Source organism: Fringilla coelebs (assembly GCF_963513975.1).
Source record: "Fringilla coelebs genome assembly, chromosome: 6".
In the NCBI taxonomy this organism is placed as follows: domain Eukaryota; kingdom Metazoa; phylum Chordata; class Aves; order Passeriformes; family Fringillidae; genus Fringilla; species Fringilla coelebs.
The window spans coordinates 9,920,110-9,935,988 of NC_140034.1; the positions used below are offsets into that span (position 1 = coordinate 9,920,110).

At 36.8% G+C, this 15,879-nt stretch overlaps 1 protein-coding gene across 1 annotated transcript in view; it reads right to left on the reverse strand.

The window, feature by feature from the left end:
- Positions 1-1,776: 1,776 nt before the first annotated feature.
- TDRD9 (tudor domain containing 9) overlaps positions 1,777-15,879 on the reverse strand; it is a gene marked incomplete at both ends in the record, with an annotated part of 68,152 nt that continues 54,049 nt past the window's right edge. The window contains 13 exons of the mRNA XM_084207992.1: positions 1,777-1,872; positions 3,369-3,441; positions 5,718-5,827; positions 6,938-7,076; positions 7,742-7,835; positions 8,003-8,112; positions 8,473-8,543; positions 9,603-9,752; positions 10,183-10,443; positions 11,610-11,699; positions 12,639-12,851; positions 14,167-14,278; positions 15,567-15,740. Of these exons, the coding sequence (XP_084064118.1) occupies positions 1,777-1,872; positions 3,369-3,441; positions 5,718-5,827; positions 6,938-7,076; positions 7,742-7,835; positions 8,003-8,112; positions 8,473-8,543; positions 9,603-9,752; positions 10,183-10,443; positions 11,610-11,699; positions 12,639-12,851; positions 14,167-14,278; positions 15,567-15,740 (1,693 nt within the window). The remainder of the gene's footprint in view (positions 1,873-3,368; positions 3,442-5,717; positions 5,828-6,937; positions 7,077-7,741; positions 7,836-8,002; positions 8,113-8,472; positions 8,544-9,602; positions 9,753-10,182; positions 10,444-11,609; positions 11,700-12,638; positions 12,852-14,166; positions 14,279-15,566; positions 15,741-15,879) is intronic.

Below are 15,879 nucleotides of genomic sequence, written 5' to 3' on the forward strand. Positions count from 1 at the left end.
GTCAGTTAGGCATTATTATTGGAGGAATTTAAGAGCATTAATCTGATCAATTATAAAGTATTTCCACCTTAAGCTCAATGAAGAAATAGAGAAAATTATGGTAATTGAAGTCTCATTCTGCTAAATGTTGGTGAGCACCTGGAGATAAAGCAAATCTTGACAAGTAGTCATGGCCTTTTGTTTATGGAAGTAGCCCCCAAAAGCCACAAAGCTGAGAGGGATCGGGTTCACAATCACAAGGATGCTCCTAGTTTACAATACTTTCTCCAGTGTGACATACTATTACCCTTTGAGAGGAAATCCTGAAGCCACTTACCTTAAACTTGTTCAAGTGACTTTGCAATGCTGTTGAATCCTAAATCAAACTATAAAATACAGCAGCTCCTTTTTAAAAGTTAGTACTATATAGATTCATCTGCAAATAAACATCATCCCTAGCAAGGCTGACTTGAAGGATGCTGAGCTTCCTTCAGGGCTGTTCTGTCCTTTATCACAGCAGCCCCCACCTGGTGGCAGCACAGTCACACACACAGACCCACACATGGGAGAAAAAACAAGAGTGTGAAAATTTAAAAAAAAAAAAAAATTGCCTGTTGCTTATGTGGAATGAATCCCTTTATTTTTCTCATGCCTTTGTGTGTTGCCAAGTTTCCTTTTCCTACGGAAACTCCCATCGTTAATAGACAAAAGCGAGATCTGAAATCCTGCCTGATCCACTTGCCCCTGAAGGTGTTTAACAGGAACACTTAATTGATGTACAACACTTGGCTGAGAAACACTCTTCCACCGAAATTGCCTGTTAGACAGTCATCCCTCTATTTAATTATAGCTTAGTAAAATTTCTTATTCTAAGCATCGCCTTATTTTCCAAAAATCTGCCCCTTCTTTATAGTGACCACTGATTGTCTGTCCTTCAGAGAATGACTGGATATTACATGACCTCCCAATCATTGAGTGAACAGTGAAAATGAGTTTCTGTATTCATATTGTTTCTGTATTCATGTATTTCATGAATGCAATCATATACCTTTAATAACTAAATTAAGCTTTTCTTAAGCATGAGCACACAAAGAAGAGACAAAACCATTTTATTTAATTTCTGCATTTATTCTGAAACCATTGACCTCATTTTTAGGGCTAAAGATCTCCCAGGCAAAAGTAAGTTGAAAGGATGAAACAAAGTGCCATGAATCGGTAATTCAAAAGCATTCTTCTGCCATACAGGAATATAAATCACGTTATGTTTTGCTGCACAAAAAAATTAACAAAAAGACTGTATCCAGTATATGAAGATAAAGTTTGGATCAGAACATAATTTAGATCATCAGCATCTTCTGACTTCTATTTCTTGGTTAAGGAAAACCCCAACTCCCTTTGTTGCATATTTTTTTTAAGAACTAATAAAAAAGAAAACAGGAAAATGCAATTTGCAATTACAGAAAAAAGCCATGCCCCTTAATTTATGAATTTTGAGACAGAAAATGAACAACTAAGCTTAGAGTTGCTTCTTCTTTCAGGTACCTTGTGATAAACCTGTTCAAAAGTACTATTAAAATGAAAATTGCATCCTGATTTACATCAGTTTCATTTATGACTGAACTTGTCTGCTCTAGGCTAGCAAACCTCAGCTTTTTCAGAAACACAGGAACATTTTCCAAACTGTATTTCAGTACACTTGTACTCATCTTAAGGAACAGTCTTGCAAAACATGCATACAAGACAGAACTAATTTTTAGACTAATAATACCTCATCCTCTGAAAGACTTCTAGAAATACTTAATCATTCAACAAAACAAGCTTGTGGAGTTGATAAACAAGATTTCCTCTTTCATGCTGCTTTTCAGACTCGTCAATAATACACTGAGAATCCACCTAGCCAAAAGAAGCAAGATGAAAGTCAGAATGCATTCTTAATGTTTTCCTATATAACACAGCTAAGAAAATGTCTTGAAGAGTTCTGAGTTTTAAATCATACACGAATTTCAGTTCTGTGCCACACACTGCAACAAAAGATCCAGGGCTACAAAATGCTTTATCTCATGGTTTGCCATGATTTTAGAACACTATTCCACAATCAATTCTAAAGCATTACAGGCAGTATTTTATGATATAAGATGTCCTGGGATTCTTCAGATGCAGTGGAGAAAATCCTGATCCAAGGCCTACACATTAGCTTGTTATAAAAGATAAACACCAGCAGAAGTGAGTATTTTATCTTCCTAAATCCAAGGATAACTTGATTTGAAATATGAAAATAGAAACACTTTGGCCTAAGGCAGTATATCACAACACACTCTAAAAAATGCCTTTTAGAAATAAGTGCCCTTGGTGTTTGTTCTCTGTTGTCCCTCTCTTCAAGGGTGACCCAAACCCCTCCTTTACAGGCTGCAGGGTGGGAGAGGCACAGGGAGGGTGTGTGTAGCACATTTACTCCTGCACTCACTAATTCCTCACCCCCTTTTTAATTAAGAAACTCTACTTGTTCTTCAAGAAATCCAGTGGCCTGCAGAGGCCCTTACAGAAAGAAAGGTAAGATTTCTAATGGAGTGGGAAGCTAGGAGAGTTCTCTCATGAAACCCTCCTGGTCTTGAGAAAACTGAAACTGCCCTCCTGCTGACCCCACCACATTTGTTCTAAAACAAGCCACGTTTCTGTCTGCCTAGAAAGGAAAAGCCACCTCAAACCACAGCAACCCAAAACAAAACTAAAATCTAAAATGCACTGCATTCAGGAAAATGTAGCTACAGCTGCTTAACAGAGAAAATAGAAAATTTTTACTTCCAACGAATGTGAAGTTAGCTTTACAATCTTTCTCACCTTAAAACCATGGAGAGTTCTGTTTAAAAATACTCAATGTTTATATACACAAAATTAAAAAAACCAAGCCACCCAACTACTGAACAGACTCTACAAAAACAGGGTAACAAGAGCCAGAAGTTATTACATAAAATAGAAGTTCTTATGCTTTAAATTTAACCCTACAGTGCTTTCGGTATCTTCAAATTCAATAACCCTTTCAAAACTCCTAAATAACTGGAGTACTCAAACTCCTCAAAAAACCAACCAACCAACAAAAAACTCCACAAAACCCCAGAAAAACAAAACACCAAAAACAAAAACAAAACCAAACATATGAAAAAACCAAACCAACAAAAAAAAAATCCTCCTAAAAACCAAAAAACAAACAGAACCCCCCCAAAAAACAAAACAAAACAAAGCAAAAAAAACCACAAAAAACACCAAAAACCAACCAACCAAACAAACAAACAAAAAAAAAAAACCCACAAAAAAACCCCACCAAAAACAAACAACACCACACACACAAAAAAACCCCCACCCCGCAACAACTTTAAAATTTATACCCTTACCTGATTCCATGCATATGGCTTCTCATACCAGGTAGGATCAATTATGTTTCGAGGCTTTGATTTGCAGATTAAACTGAAATTACATAAATACAGCCTTGAGAAATACACTTGTATTTGGTTAATTACAAAGGATTTTTTAATATGAGATACAACCAGGTGTTTATAAGGTGTCTGTGCTAAAGGGAATCCTAAATTTCCCTCTTAATCTAGTCTGATTTTTCACTTCTCTGTACTTTGCCCATCCAGTGGAATAAGTCAAAATAGAAATTTTCACAGGGACATATCAAGTATCACAATGTATCTTCTTCTAAGGAAGATAATGAGATTCTTTTTTTACAAAGCACTAGAATTTGCAACTATAATTTATTCTTTACATTTTATGTATGCTTACTCACTAGAATGTATAATACAGCTATTTTTAGGGTATTTTGTTTTGCATGACAACTCAATTACTATAGATTGTCTGTCTGCTCCAGTTATTTCCTCAAGCTGTGCAAAGTACAACAGTAGTAGACATTAATTAATTCTGTCTAGATGTGTTTTTCAAAAACTGATTTTAGTCTTAAGTAGTGGTGACATGTTGTAAATACAATTAGCTTTTGAAAAATTGAAAACAGTTATGAAAGACTGTTCAGGCTAAATTTTTACCTATGTAATTGAATTAATAAATGTTTTTTCCACAACACAAAGTACAATTGGAAAAAAAAAATCAAAACCAAGAAAGATTTTACACAAGTGAAAAGAAGAAATCATTACAATAATCAGACCGTTTATTACTTCAAATAAAAACACACAAGAATAATATAAAATAAAAATTTAAATAAAAATATCTGTAGGATATTTGGAAGACAATCAATAAATGTACAAAAATTCTAGGACAGAAAAGGCTACCACAGAAAGGTAAAAAATCCTGAAGACAAAAAGCCTGGGGCAGATGAGTGACCGAGTCAGGCAGTGGCGCTGACTGAGCTGGGAACACGTCGGTGCCCAGGACCTGTGCCAAGGTCTGACCCTTCCCCTCCCAGCTGGCTGGAGATGTCTGAACAATCAGCCCAAAATAGGTGCCCAAACTGTAGTGAGTATTCACATGTCTGAACAAATAGCAGTGACATTTTAGTGCCTTCAATTCAGCATGGAAGTGTTGATGTCCCAGCATGAGCTGTTACTGTCACAGTCACCTCCAGACAGGGGTTGTGGCTTTGCCTCTTTCTGCCTATCCACATTCCTTGACTTCTCCATTGCTTGTGCTCTTTTAATTTCATTTCTAGTGCCTCAAAAGTTAAGGCTGAGTTGTTAATTCACTATGGAATGCACCCAAATTTTATTTGGAGTTTTGGAAATAGGAAGTATGGGTGTCTGCTTTTAACTTTAGGCAATTTAATAGGGTTTTTTCCACAGATAAGAGAGCACATACTTTCAAAACCAAGGAAGACCTGAAAAATCAGCATGAACAGCTGCTCTGATAATCATTCTGATAACCCTGGGTAAGAACAGGGTTCTGATCTTTATCAGCACAATGAACTGCCTAACTGTGACATCATGCAGTTACTTCAGCAAAGCTCTATTGGCAAAAAAAGGTCTTATTTCTTACAGAGGAGGCTGATAAAAGTTATAGTTTAGTGGAGAGCCAGGTCAGGATGAGAAAATTCTCCTGATGATACAGACAGCACTAAAATTCTGCTTAGTGTACAAACAAGGGAAGGTTTTTCACATTATGCTCAGCAGCAACAGACAGAAGAAGCTGTTCTGGGATATTTCACTGCACTCCTTCTCCCAAAGTATAAGCTGAAAAATTCCCCAGGGTGGCTGCACTGAATCACAATGGTCTTTTCAGAACCACTGCTTCACTTCCAAGAAGAAGGGAGGCTTGCAGTGAAAAAAGGCAGGCGGCCCTACTTCAGTTCCTAAATTTGCCTGAGACTTCCAATTCACTTGGCCAACACCTATTCTGCACAGATCTGCTGAGGAAGGAAAGGGAGCCCACATTATTCAAATTTAATGTACAGGAAGAAAGAATTCTAAATATTTCTGCACTGTTATGCCATAGGACTCCATTAGCTTTGTCCTGGGTGCAAAAAACAAGGATACATAAGAGCTGATATCCTGTAGAACAGGTTTTACAGTCTAGGTTTTATGACTCTTAAGTGATTTGGCTTCCCTGAAAAACCAGTACTTCCACAAGAAGTCTAAGGTTGTTTAGCATACTGCTTTATAAATAAACAAAATAAATGAAATGCATCATTAAATGAGAGCAGATATTATTTTTCCAAAGCCCGAGCTATGCTTCAAGCAATCACTCATTTTTGCTGAGACTCAGCAAAATAGATCTTATTTCTACAAAATGATTACCATAGAAGCCTCTGACGAATATCCTCCTGCAGCTGTGCCACTTGCTCCTGTCCAGAATGCAATGCCTGCTCACAGAGCAGCTTATTCATGGCTGTCCTCAGACTGTTTATCTGTAAAACACCAGTTACAGAACATAAAGCACTTTAAACTAGCATAAGGTCTGTATCATATTACACTGACATGAAGGTGGTTGTGGCATCCACATGACTGAACTTCAACTGGAATAGTATTTCCATAAGTAAAAACATCTGAAGTTTCAGAAATGCTTCTTCCTGCAGCTGCACCTCTGGTGGTCAGTGATGTTAATATTTCAGCCACCTGGTATCACAATTTTTAAGGTTACTAAGATATGCCAGAAGACATACAGGCTACCACTTGCCTGGACTTTTTCCAAAGCAGAATTCCTTCAATGAAAGTTTTAAGCATTTTCTCTCTCTGTCCATTATTTTTCACATATACAGCAGCTTGGTGTTACTCTGGCTAAGGCATCATCAATACAGCCAGCACACCCAGATCAGTGCTTTCAGAAAATAACAGCTCACAGATGTGTGCAACAGCATGTCCCCTGTGTCCCTGGAAAACCTTCAGGAACCACCCCAAGCACCTGCTTCACACACAGATCTAACCAGGGCACGTCCTTCACTGTGCCAGGCAGTGTCAAACACAGCCACTGTCCTGCACTGCACAGGTTGTGTACATGGCTCCCTCTGACAGACCTCACTCTCTGAGCTGCAGAAGGCAGTAATGAGGAGTGCAGGGGCTTTACTGTTTGTCTGGCTGATCTGCTCTGAGATGTAGCTCCATACAGATGACTTATGAGAGCTGTAAGATCAAACTGAAGCCTGCATAGCAGCAGTGCTCTGCTTGTCAGTTAAAAGCTATGACAATCCTAAAACAAAACTAGTAAGCACTGACTTCCAGATAATACAAAATTGATGATTGTATTTTGAAAAGTGTGTAACATTCTACAGTATCTTATTTATTCTGAGTGTAGGGAGGGGGCAACTGCTTCTCCTGATAAAAATTCAAGATTATAAAAAGGGAGCACATTGAAAAACCTGAACCAACAAAACCAAAAAAAACCCAACAAACAGAACTACAAAAAAACCCAAACCCCCCAGTCCAAACAAGCCTTTCTATTAACACTAACAGCAACAAGCTCAGATGCACTGACTTCTACTGAATTCCTACTGTAGGGAAAATTCTTACTCAAGTTTTACCTCTGTTATATCTTCCAGTCCAAAATGCACATCAAATGTCACCTCCATATCATTTGCTGGAAACAGTGGAGCCCCAGATGTCTGACTCCAGCCCAAACCACACAGAACACCAGTAAAATACTTCCCACTTTTATCAACTCTACATGAAAAGAAAGAAAACAGTTTCACCAAGATACGAAGAAACAAAACTCTTATGAAGACAGACTAAAATCAATTTGTCTAAGCCATGCAAAGCAAGACACGGGTTTGAAAGAAGCTAAAACAACTGAGAGGCATTCACACTCAGTCATACTGGTTTTTAAAATATACAGTGATGATACAAAACTGAAGCTCTGGTTATAAAAACATATCCTCATAAAACTTACCAAAAAATTATACAAAAGCTTAATAAGGGAAAGCAAGCTTCACTACTTTGAAATGAAAGTCTGCAAATACCAAAAATTCAAGAAAACACAACAGTGATGCCACTGCCGAACTCAGCTTTTACAAAAAATTATGCAAGTTCCTCTCTTCATGTAGATTAAACATTCCCAATTCACCATTCCATCTTCCCAGGCTTCCAGCACAACTGTCAGGAGCTGTAATGCCTTATTCATGAGAGGAGACTCTGCACACCAATTCCTAAGTTCATGAACAAGTTATTTTACCTACATACTTTACTAAAACTCAAAAAAAAAAAAAAAAAAAAAAAAACAGGAAGAGAATACATAAAATGCTAAAAGCAAATAAATAACATCTGTCAAAAATTTGTGAGGATCCTAAAGAAAATAATAAAAGAGCCATCACTTTGAAATGCACAAATACCTGAGTTCTATTGCAGGAGCAAACAGCATACTGAGGAGTGCAAGCAGGCCATGAATAGGAGGCATCAAAGACGTTTCCCCTAAAATCACACACCCTGGCACCAAAAGGAAAAAAAATTCAAGTAACTCTAAGGAGCATTTAATAAAAATGAAACCTCAAAAAGATTTAACACAGAACTACAGTGACATATTTACTCATAGAACTACTCATATAAAACCAACAGTCTAGAGAAACCATCCAAATGTTTTTATTAGGCATTACCAGCTGCAGTTACTGATATATCAGTGGCGACCAAGAACTGCTGAAAGGGATCTTCTGCACCATCATGGACAACAATGGAGTTTATGCTCTCCTTATGGATGAAAACATTTCTGGGGAAGAAATATTTTCAACAATAAAAATCTCCAATACTCATAAAAACATGTAAGTTAAAAAAACATTTTAAATTCACAACAAAATCTCAGAATAGCTGCTTACTGTTAGCAGATTTAAATGACAGTTAATAAATAATCTCTCTATGAGACAATAATGTACCTTAAAACTACTCTAAGATTTAAAATCGCAATAGCATGTGTATTAATGCAATTTAAGCTTGACTCCTTCAGTCTTTTCAATGAATAAAAATTCGCAAAAAAATCTGTTGGAGTAACTAGGTGGTTTTTGCCTAGTTTATATATTGAAAATAAAAGGTAAGAACATGACTATACTTCCCAATAAAAGTCTTCTCATACCTGAACTGGGATATTTTGGTCAGACTGTAGCATTTCAACTGGTAAGGACTGAATGGACCAAAAACTGTTACCTTCAAAAAAAAAAAAAAAGGAGAGAGAGACATTCAAGTTGGCCAGCACCCGGATCTCTTCAAATCTAAATGCTTCATAAATTAAAGCCAAACACATTTCAGCATGTACTGAGCAACACTGAGCTGCTAAATTGGTAATATGGCACTTCCATTTCACTCATCTAAAGCAAACTTTGCTTGCTGAGGCACTTAATTAAAATTAAGTATTTTCACAGGTGCTGCAGATTCATGACTGTCCTCTTGCTTAAAAACAAAAGTTCAGAGTTCATAGATAATTGAAGAAAATCAGGTAATTTTATTTACATTATGAAGTCTTTAATCTTGAAATTATCTCACTTTATGAAGTGGGCCATTACACAGGATTACTCCTGTGGATAAATGGAACATGGTTAGGTGCTTTAAAGCCTGAAATTTTGTCACATCTGAAATGGAAAAATAATCAGAATGTAGATGAGGCCTAACTTGTAATCACAATGCAGATCAGGACACACATCTTCCTGTTTTACAGTCCAACTTATTAGTGACTAGATAGCTCAAAACACATTTCCAAGTTTGCCACTGGCATAGGAAAAGCATCATTACCATCAGTTACTGGAGTGCTCACTGATGCACCTATCCCAGCTGCTTACCTATCACTAGCTGATGAAGAATCAAACACTGTGTACAGAAAAAACCATGTTTAGATTTTCTGAAAAACTGATAGGGTTGTAAACTTGCTCTTTTGCTATATAATGAAAACTACCATGTAGGGAAACACTGCATTCAGCTGTTCAATTTTAACTCTGTTCTGCCTGAGTTCAAAGTGCTGCCTTATTAGAAGAGCAGGATCACTCAGCTCTCAGGCTGTACTTTAAAACTCTGTTCAGATCTGCAGCAGACCAGTTTGAAACAGTGGTCACACTATGGCTTTCTACCAACAGAAAGTGGAATGAATGAAATGCCCTAAGAAATGCATCAAATAGAGCTTTGTTATTTGTGGTACTTTCAGCCCTCATCTCCATTCTAACATGTGAGAAGCAGGGTCATGTGGTGACAGGCCAAAATCACCACTCAAGTTACCTTATGGGTTGGTGCATCAGATTTCTTTTCAGAAAAGCAGTTCAACAATCTTTCAATCAGATGCTTTTCTTCCTGTCTTGCAGATACGGGCACTTGCTCTTCTTTCTTTGCTCCATCCAAAAACAATTCCTTGAGCAAATCGTGGCTTTGCTACAAAATAGTGGAAGTGTTAAAAGCCTTGAACAATTATTTCTTCAGAAATTTTACAGAGAAGGTCCTACACAAAGAAATACTCATATACAAAGACAAAAAACAATGTTCTGATGACCTTTCAGATTATATAAACACCAAAATGGAAGAGAGCTAAAACTATGAAGCAATTACAGTTTTTCAGAGTTTCAAGTCAGACTGGAGCACTTCAACTGAGGAAATAATTTCCCAGGAAACATCTTTTGCATAAGGGGTCTCAAAGCAGCAATGCCTTTGGCCAACAGCTCAATATGCATTATGCACACACATCAAAATACAGCGCCCTATTCAAGTACTAACCTTGCCACTAGTCAAGCTGCAGCTCAGCTTCTCAGGACAGCCAGAACTGAATAAATGAGAGCAAGACAGCAGCAGCTCAGTCAGGACATACCTGTGACTCGTGTGACTCCTCTGCCAGCTCAGCGTGACGCTCCTCGATGAGCACATCCCGAATGTTCACCAGGCCCCGGCGGCCCAAGTGCCGGAACACGTCCACGTGCAGGACGCCGTGCACCAGGGAATAAACCTCCACCAGCAGAGTGCAGCCACTGACCAGAGAGGCAAATCTCTGGCTGGCACTGCAGCTCCACGGCTCCCCACACACCAGGGATCTGGCAGAGGGACACATCTTGCAGATCTTGAACTCTAAAGCCTAGAGCAGAAATATCAGAAACAGCGCTCGCCTGACTAGAGAGCCAGCAAGGAAATATTTCAGTCTCTCAGCAACTTATGTTAACTCCTACAGCTGCTGTAAGCTACTGGCAAAATTCCTACTCCATCACTGCCAGCACTGACAGCTCATATCTCTTCAATATAGTACATAGTTGCTAAGGAGTCAGAGCAAATAGTGCATAAAGGATAATTTGGTAGCAATTCACTATTCACAATGAAATCTTAAAGAGCACAGAGATGTCTTGTCTAGAAAAAACTTCAGTCTACAACAGTTTTCAACTAAGGTAACAGAAAACTTGGTAAGACCACTATGGCTCCTCTGTCCCTGGCAGGCAAGAGTAATTAAGTTCCCATGTCCACAATCACTACCTGTAATTATGTCTTTGAATGAATTTACAGCAGAAACCCTGGGTTTTTTCTAGCTAGTCATTAAAAGATCAGGCCTGAAGCAGAAATACATTTCCATTTAGTATGTGTGCAGAAAATATGAGAAAGGATGCTTCTTGCCAAAATTATTTTTTTACATTAATTGCTAAAGAAAACAAAACAGAACTAGCCCTGTCAAGATCTAATCTTATTTCTGTTGGTCCATTTCTAATTTTCATCCTTAAATGCTTCTGAAAATACAATTAGTATGACACAACTATTTCTATTAGCTTAAAAATATCTGAGTGAGCACTGAAAAACTGAACTACAATTAAGGCATAGTTACTTAATTTGTAATATAGCTCAAGAGAATTATTTCTCTGAAAAACTAGCTATAAAATCCCTCTAATTTGTGTCAAAAGATCACTAGATCTATAACACTCATATGTAATCATCAACAGAAATCCATCTGAAAAGATCCCAGGAAAGCCAGCAGTTCAGAGAACAGCAAAGCAGCACGAAAAAACCCCACAGCTTTACAAAATCAGAATTCCTCTACAATTAAATACAATGTAGTTAAATTACAACAAGAATTTCTGCTCTGTAAGTACACACACCTCTGGAATTTTATTAGTGAAGGTGATTTGAAAGTACTTCCAGCAGCAAAATATGTATTATTTAAGTATTATTCTGAAAAGCATCCTGACTTGAAGTTCAGTCCTGTTTGCTAGGCCAGACACAAAAACATCAGCAAGCCACAGCCAACAGCATCACCCCTACCTGGAAAGGAAGCCCTTGAAGACACCTTGGAATCTCTTTCAGTTTATTTAAAGGCACTTCTGATCTATTGCCATAATCCACAAAAAATACCTAGAAAAAGAATCAAGAGTATTTGCCAAGATTCCACTACATTAGAAGTGCTACCTTTAGTAGCAAGAAAAGTCACGACTTGAGTTTAAAAATTACAGTACAACACAAATCTTACCAAGTCACATGGAAGTAAATTCAAAGTCTAGAAAGCATGCAAATGAAGTCATATCAAAAATAATATGTCAAATTCTATCACATCTATTATGTGATCCCTTGGTGTAAATATCTGCTTGTAATGCAAATAATCCACTAATCTAGAAAAGGCAAGCTTCTCTGAAAGACTCCAAATTCTCTCCCCACATTCAGATCTGTGTAACCTTACTTCTTCAGTGAGAGACAGGACCAAAAACTGCTTCTAACTAAGCAAATGTGAACATGTATTCAGTGACTGTTTATAAATTCAATGAGAAAGTGATGAGATTAGCACTACTATTCACTCGTTTTTCATGACTTTAAACCATGACAATATTCAGTATTAACTCTATAGTAGTGACACCCAGACAGGTTAAGAAATAAAAGGAATTCAAAGGCCAATCTTAAAAAAAATTTAAAATCTGTCCTAAAACTGCTGAAAAATATTGGCCTGAAAATCAACACCAGTCTTGAACTGTGGCACTGATTTCCATTACGCATATTAGCACAAAGAGCCAAAATATTCAGATGCATTTGTTGATGACATAGAACTCAACAGCATAAACACCATTCCAAAAAAAAAAGCCATGTTTTCAGATTCACTGGAGGTTTTAGTCTTTATTTTACTTTGTTCTGCAGGAGCTTCTCAATTTAATACTGAAAATTCTCGTGTTCTGTAAAAGAAATGAATTAATCTATTCTGGCCAGAGTGTTTTGTAGAAAAAATATATAAAAAAACAGGCAGCAAAGCTCCAAGACTGTTAACCCAATTATGGGCTACCAATTCAATATGACACAGCACATTACCTCAGCAAGATCCCCATGAATATACAGAACATGAGCTCTGTAGTATCCTCTCTTTCCCAGGTAAGTGAATGGTGCCAGACAAAGCACATCTACACACGGAGGCACAGCTAAATCCATCAGGTTCTGATAGTCAATTTCAGCACTTAGAGCCCGGAGTACAGCTGTGTTTTTTTCATCTGTCCTGTAACCCCAGAAGTGTCCAACTTCTACGACCTGCAAGAATAAAAATTAAACAGCAACAAATTTTGTATTTTTCTTCTACATCAAATACAAACCACATATGTGCAAAATACATGAAAACACTCCTACTCCTGACACAACAGTTCACACACTGCAACAATGTAGCAGAATTTCTGTCTCATAATTCAGGTTTTTTTGAAAATGTTTATTTTCTGCACTACTGCAACACACTTTTCATCTGAACAGATTCTGAAATAAGCATTACTAAAATACAGGGACTGGTTTCATTTTCCTAAACCACGTTAACATACAGAAAATACAAGACAGACAGTAGACTAGACAGGTGCAGAGATTTGGTGCACCTTTTTTTATTAGTGACAGAATACCAGTCAGCTACGTGTGCCACCCCATCAGCAGTGCCACTGCTCTGATGAGCCATACCTGAGTGAACTGGTGAAAACATACCCCTATTTAAAGCCAATTAAATAAAGCAAGTCATCTTTTGAAATGTCTGTTCAGACTTTATACTGAATGCTTGTGATAAAAAACCATCTTTATTTACAATAATTAAAGCTCACCTATTAAACAAGAACTAGCATAGACAGCCAAGTGATTGCAATGGGTCTGATCAAATTTATTCACATTTTTCATCCAAGAGATTTAGCTGACTAAAAGGAGGAAAATATTCTTTCCTCCACTTGCAAAACATGCCACTACTAACCAAAGCTCTTTTAATAATTAATCTTATTTCCCCTAGCTGAGTGGTTTGAATGTTTTTATTATTTCGATTTCAGCAGCATATATATTGCTATTACTCAATTATTGAAGATGATAGCTAACACAAGATTTAAAAATCTCAGCTTCAGATTTCAAATATTTGTATATACATAGAATTTCCCCCAATACACTTCTATGAATGAAATATTTTTTCTGAATGAGCATATACTAACATTAATTAATCTCATTTCTCATATGTACATTTTCTGATGAAAACTGGCAGTTAATAACAAAGTAAATGGCCCAAACACCTTTCGCTTTTCATTTTTATAGTTTACAAAAGTATTTTACCTCTTCCATTAATCCTCTTTACATTTATGTCTACTTCCAGCTAATATTTACTGCCAGCAAATCCCACAAATTTTGTGAACTGCAAACATGTGAGTACTGTTTAACAAAGAACTACTAAAAATAAGACCAAGAATATTCCCCACGCTTCTTACAGACACCTCTGCACTAAAAATATTATCAGTACCCAATTTTTTAACATAAGCTTGTCAGATATTAATTTCTGCTCAGCTGTCTAGATACTAATTATTAGATATGACCTACTTATATATAACATTCCTACCTCTGTTACCCTGATGGACAGAAAACGACTTGGGATCATCTTTGACATTTGTACATCACCAAATAAGATTTTCACAGGCTCCACTGTCTGCTTCTGACAATCCACATTTACTCTAAAATGGAATGAAGATGCTAAATATTTCACTCACAAGGGAGAATTCAAGAGGATGAATTTTTTTGCTTTCATCTTTGCTTCCCAAGGTATCCCCAGGGCACATTTATGTACTTAATTACTTTTATTTAGAAATACATCAATTCAATTAGAATGCAAAATGACCACACAGAACCAAATTACTTCAGAGTAACTGTTTCAACTGCAATATAACCAAACACAGAAAAATACACACCAGGGCACAACTCTGCCATCACTTTATTAGAAATTGAAAAAAAATTAGGATTAAGTAGAGAGGTTTTTAGTGACGGCATTTTCTTCTAAGCTTTTTTTAAAAAAATACAGTATACAAAACCACAAACATAAATTCAGCAAATTATATATATAAATATATAAATATATAAATATATATATATATATAAATATATATATATATATATATATTAAAAAAATATTCCTTTTACTTGACAAAAGATAAGAACTTTAAGTCTTTTCAGCCTAGGAGACTTCAGTTCCTCAAGAATCAATTTTCACAAAGATTTTAAGAGTAAAGGTGCTAAAATGTTTTATTAAAAGCTAAGCACAATCAACTGGAAATAAGATACTCACCTGTACTTTAACCTCCTCAGTTCATTCCTGCCTTCCTATTCTAGATTTCTTAATTTAAAACACTGAAATGGCTGCAGACTAATCAGGAGCCATTTTATCAGGTCACTTGTATGACCTGAAGCTCAGAAGCACAGCATGGAATAACACTGGGACAAACATGCCAGATTTTCAGAGCAAAAGCACATGTGGACCAAACAGACTCAATACACAGCATTTCTCAGCATTATTTCCTATTATGTTGTAACACCTCATGCCCTTATGTTCCCCCACTTCTGTTAAGCTCTGTCTCTCTCCCTTTGTTTTTTGTCCCCAAATGCTACTCCTTATTTACTTTGGTTATTGCAATCCCCACACTGTCTCTGTCAGGAACAGAAATAACTGTGTACACCCATATTTTCATATGCCAAAGGAAAATGGACTAGAACTTTGGGGTGAGGGGGGAAAGATGACTGCATATTTGGAATTCTCTTGAACAGCAAAATACCTTTAACTATAAAGAAATACTTAAAACAATCACCTTATTTCTAGCCCTGCAAAAACATACTGCTCAGATAAAGTTTACATCTCTTTTTTGAACCTAACATTTTTTCCTTGGTGACACTTCCAAGGAAATTCCCACCAAATCCAGCAAACCTCATTTTGCTGCAAAGGAACACATTTTACAGATGCAATACAATTACCTTAGAAATTCCAAACCTGCAGCTGCTGCACCTTCCACTTGCCTTCTGATATCCTCTGGATGATGAACACACAGCTCAAAAGGAATCTTCAGCTGTGACATCTTGACTGCCAAATACACTTCAGGAAGAACCTTAAAAACCTCCTTTGGATTACGGGAGAACTCCACAAAAGCCCTGTTTGCCAAAAAAAAAAAAAAAAAAGGGAAATTTTTTTCTCCCTGTCTTTATCTTAGCAGGCCAGCAAACAGTAAAAGGTAGGTTCCTCACAGGCTCTGCTTTTATGTACCTTAAAACTTTAATTATGATGGTGATA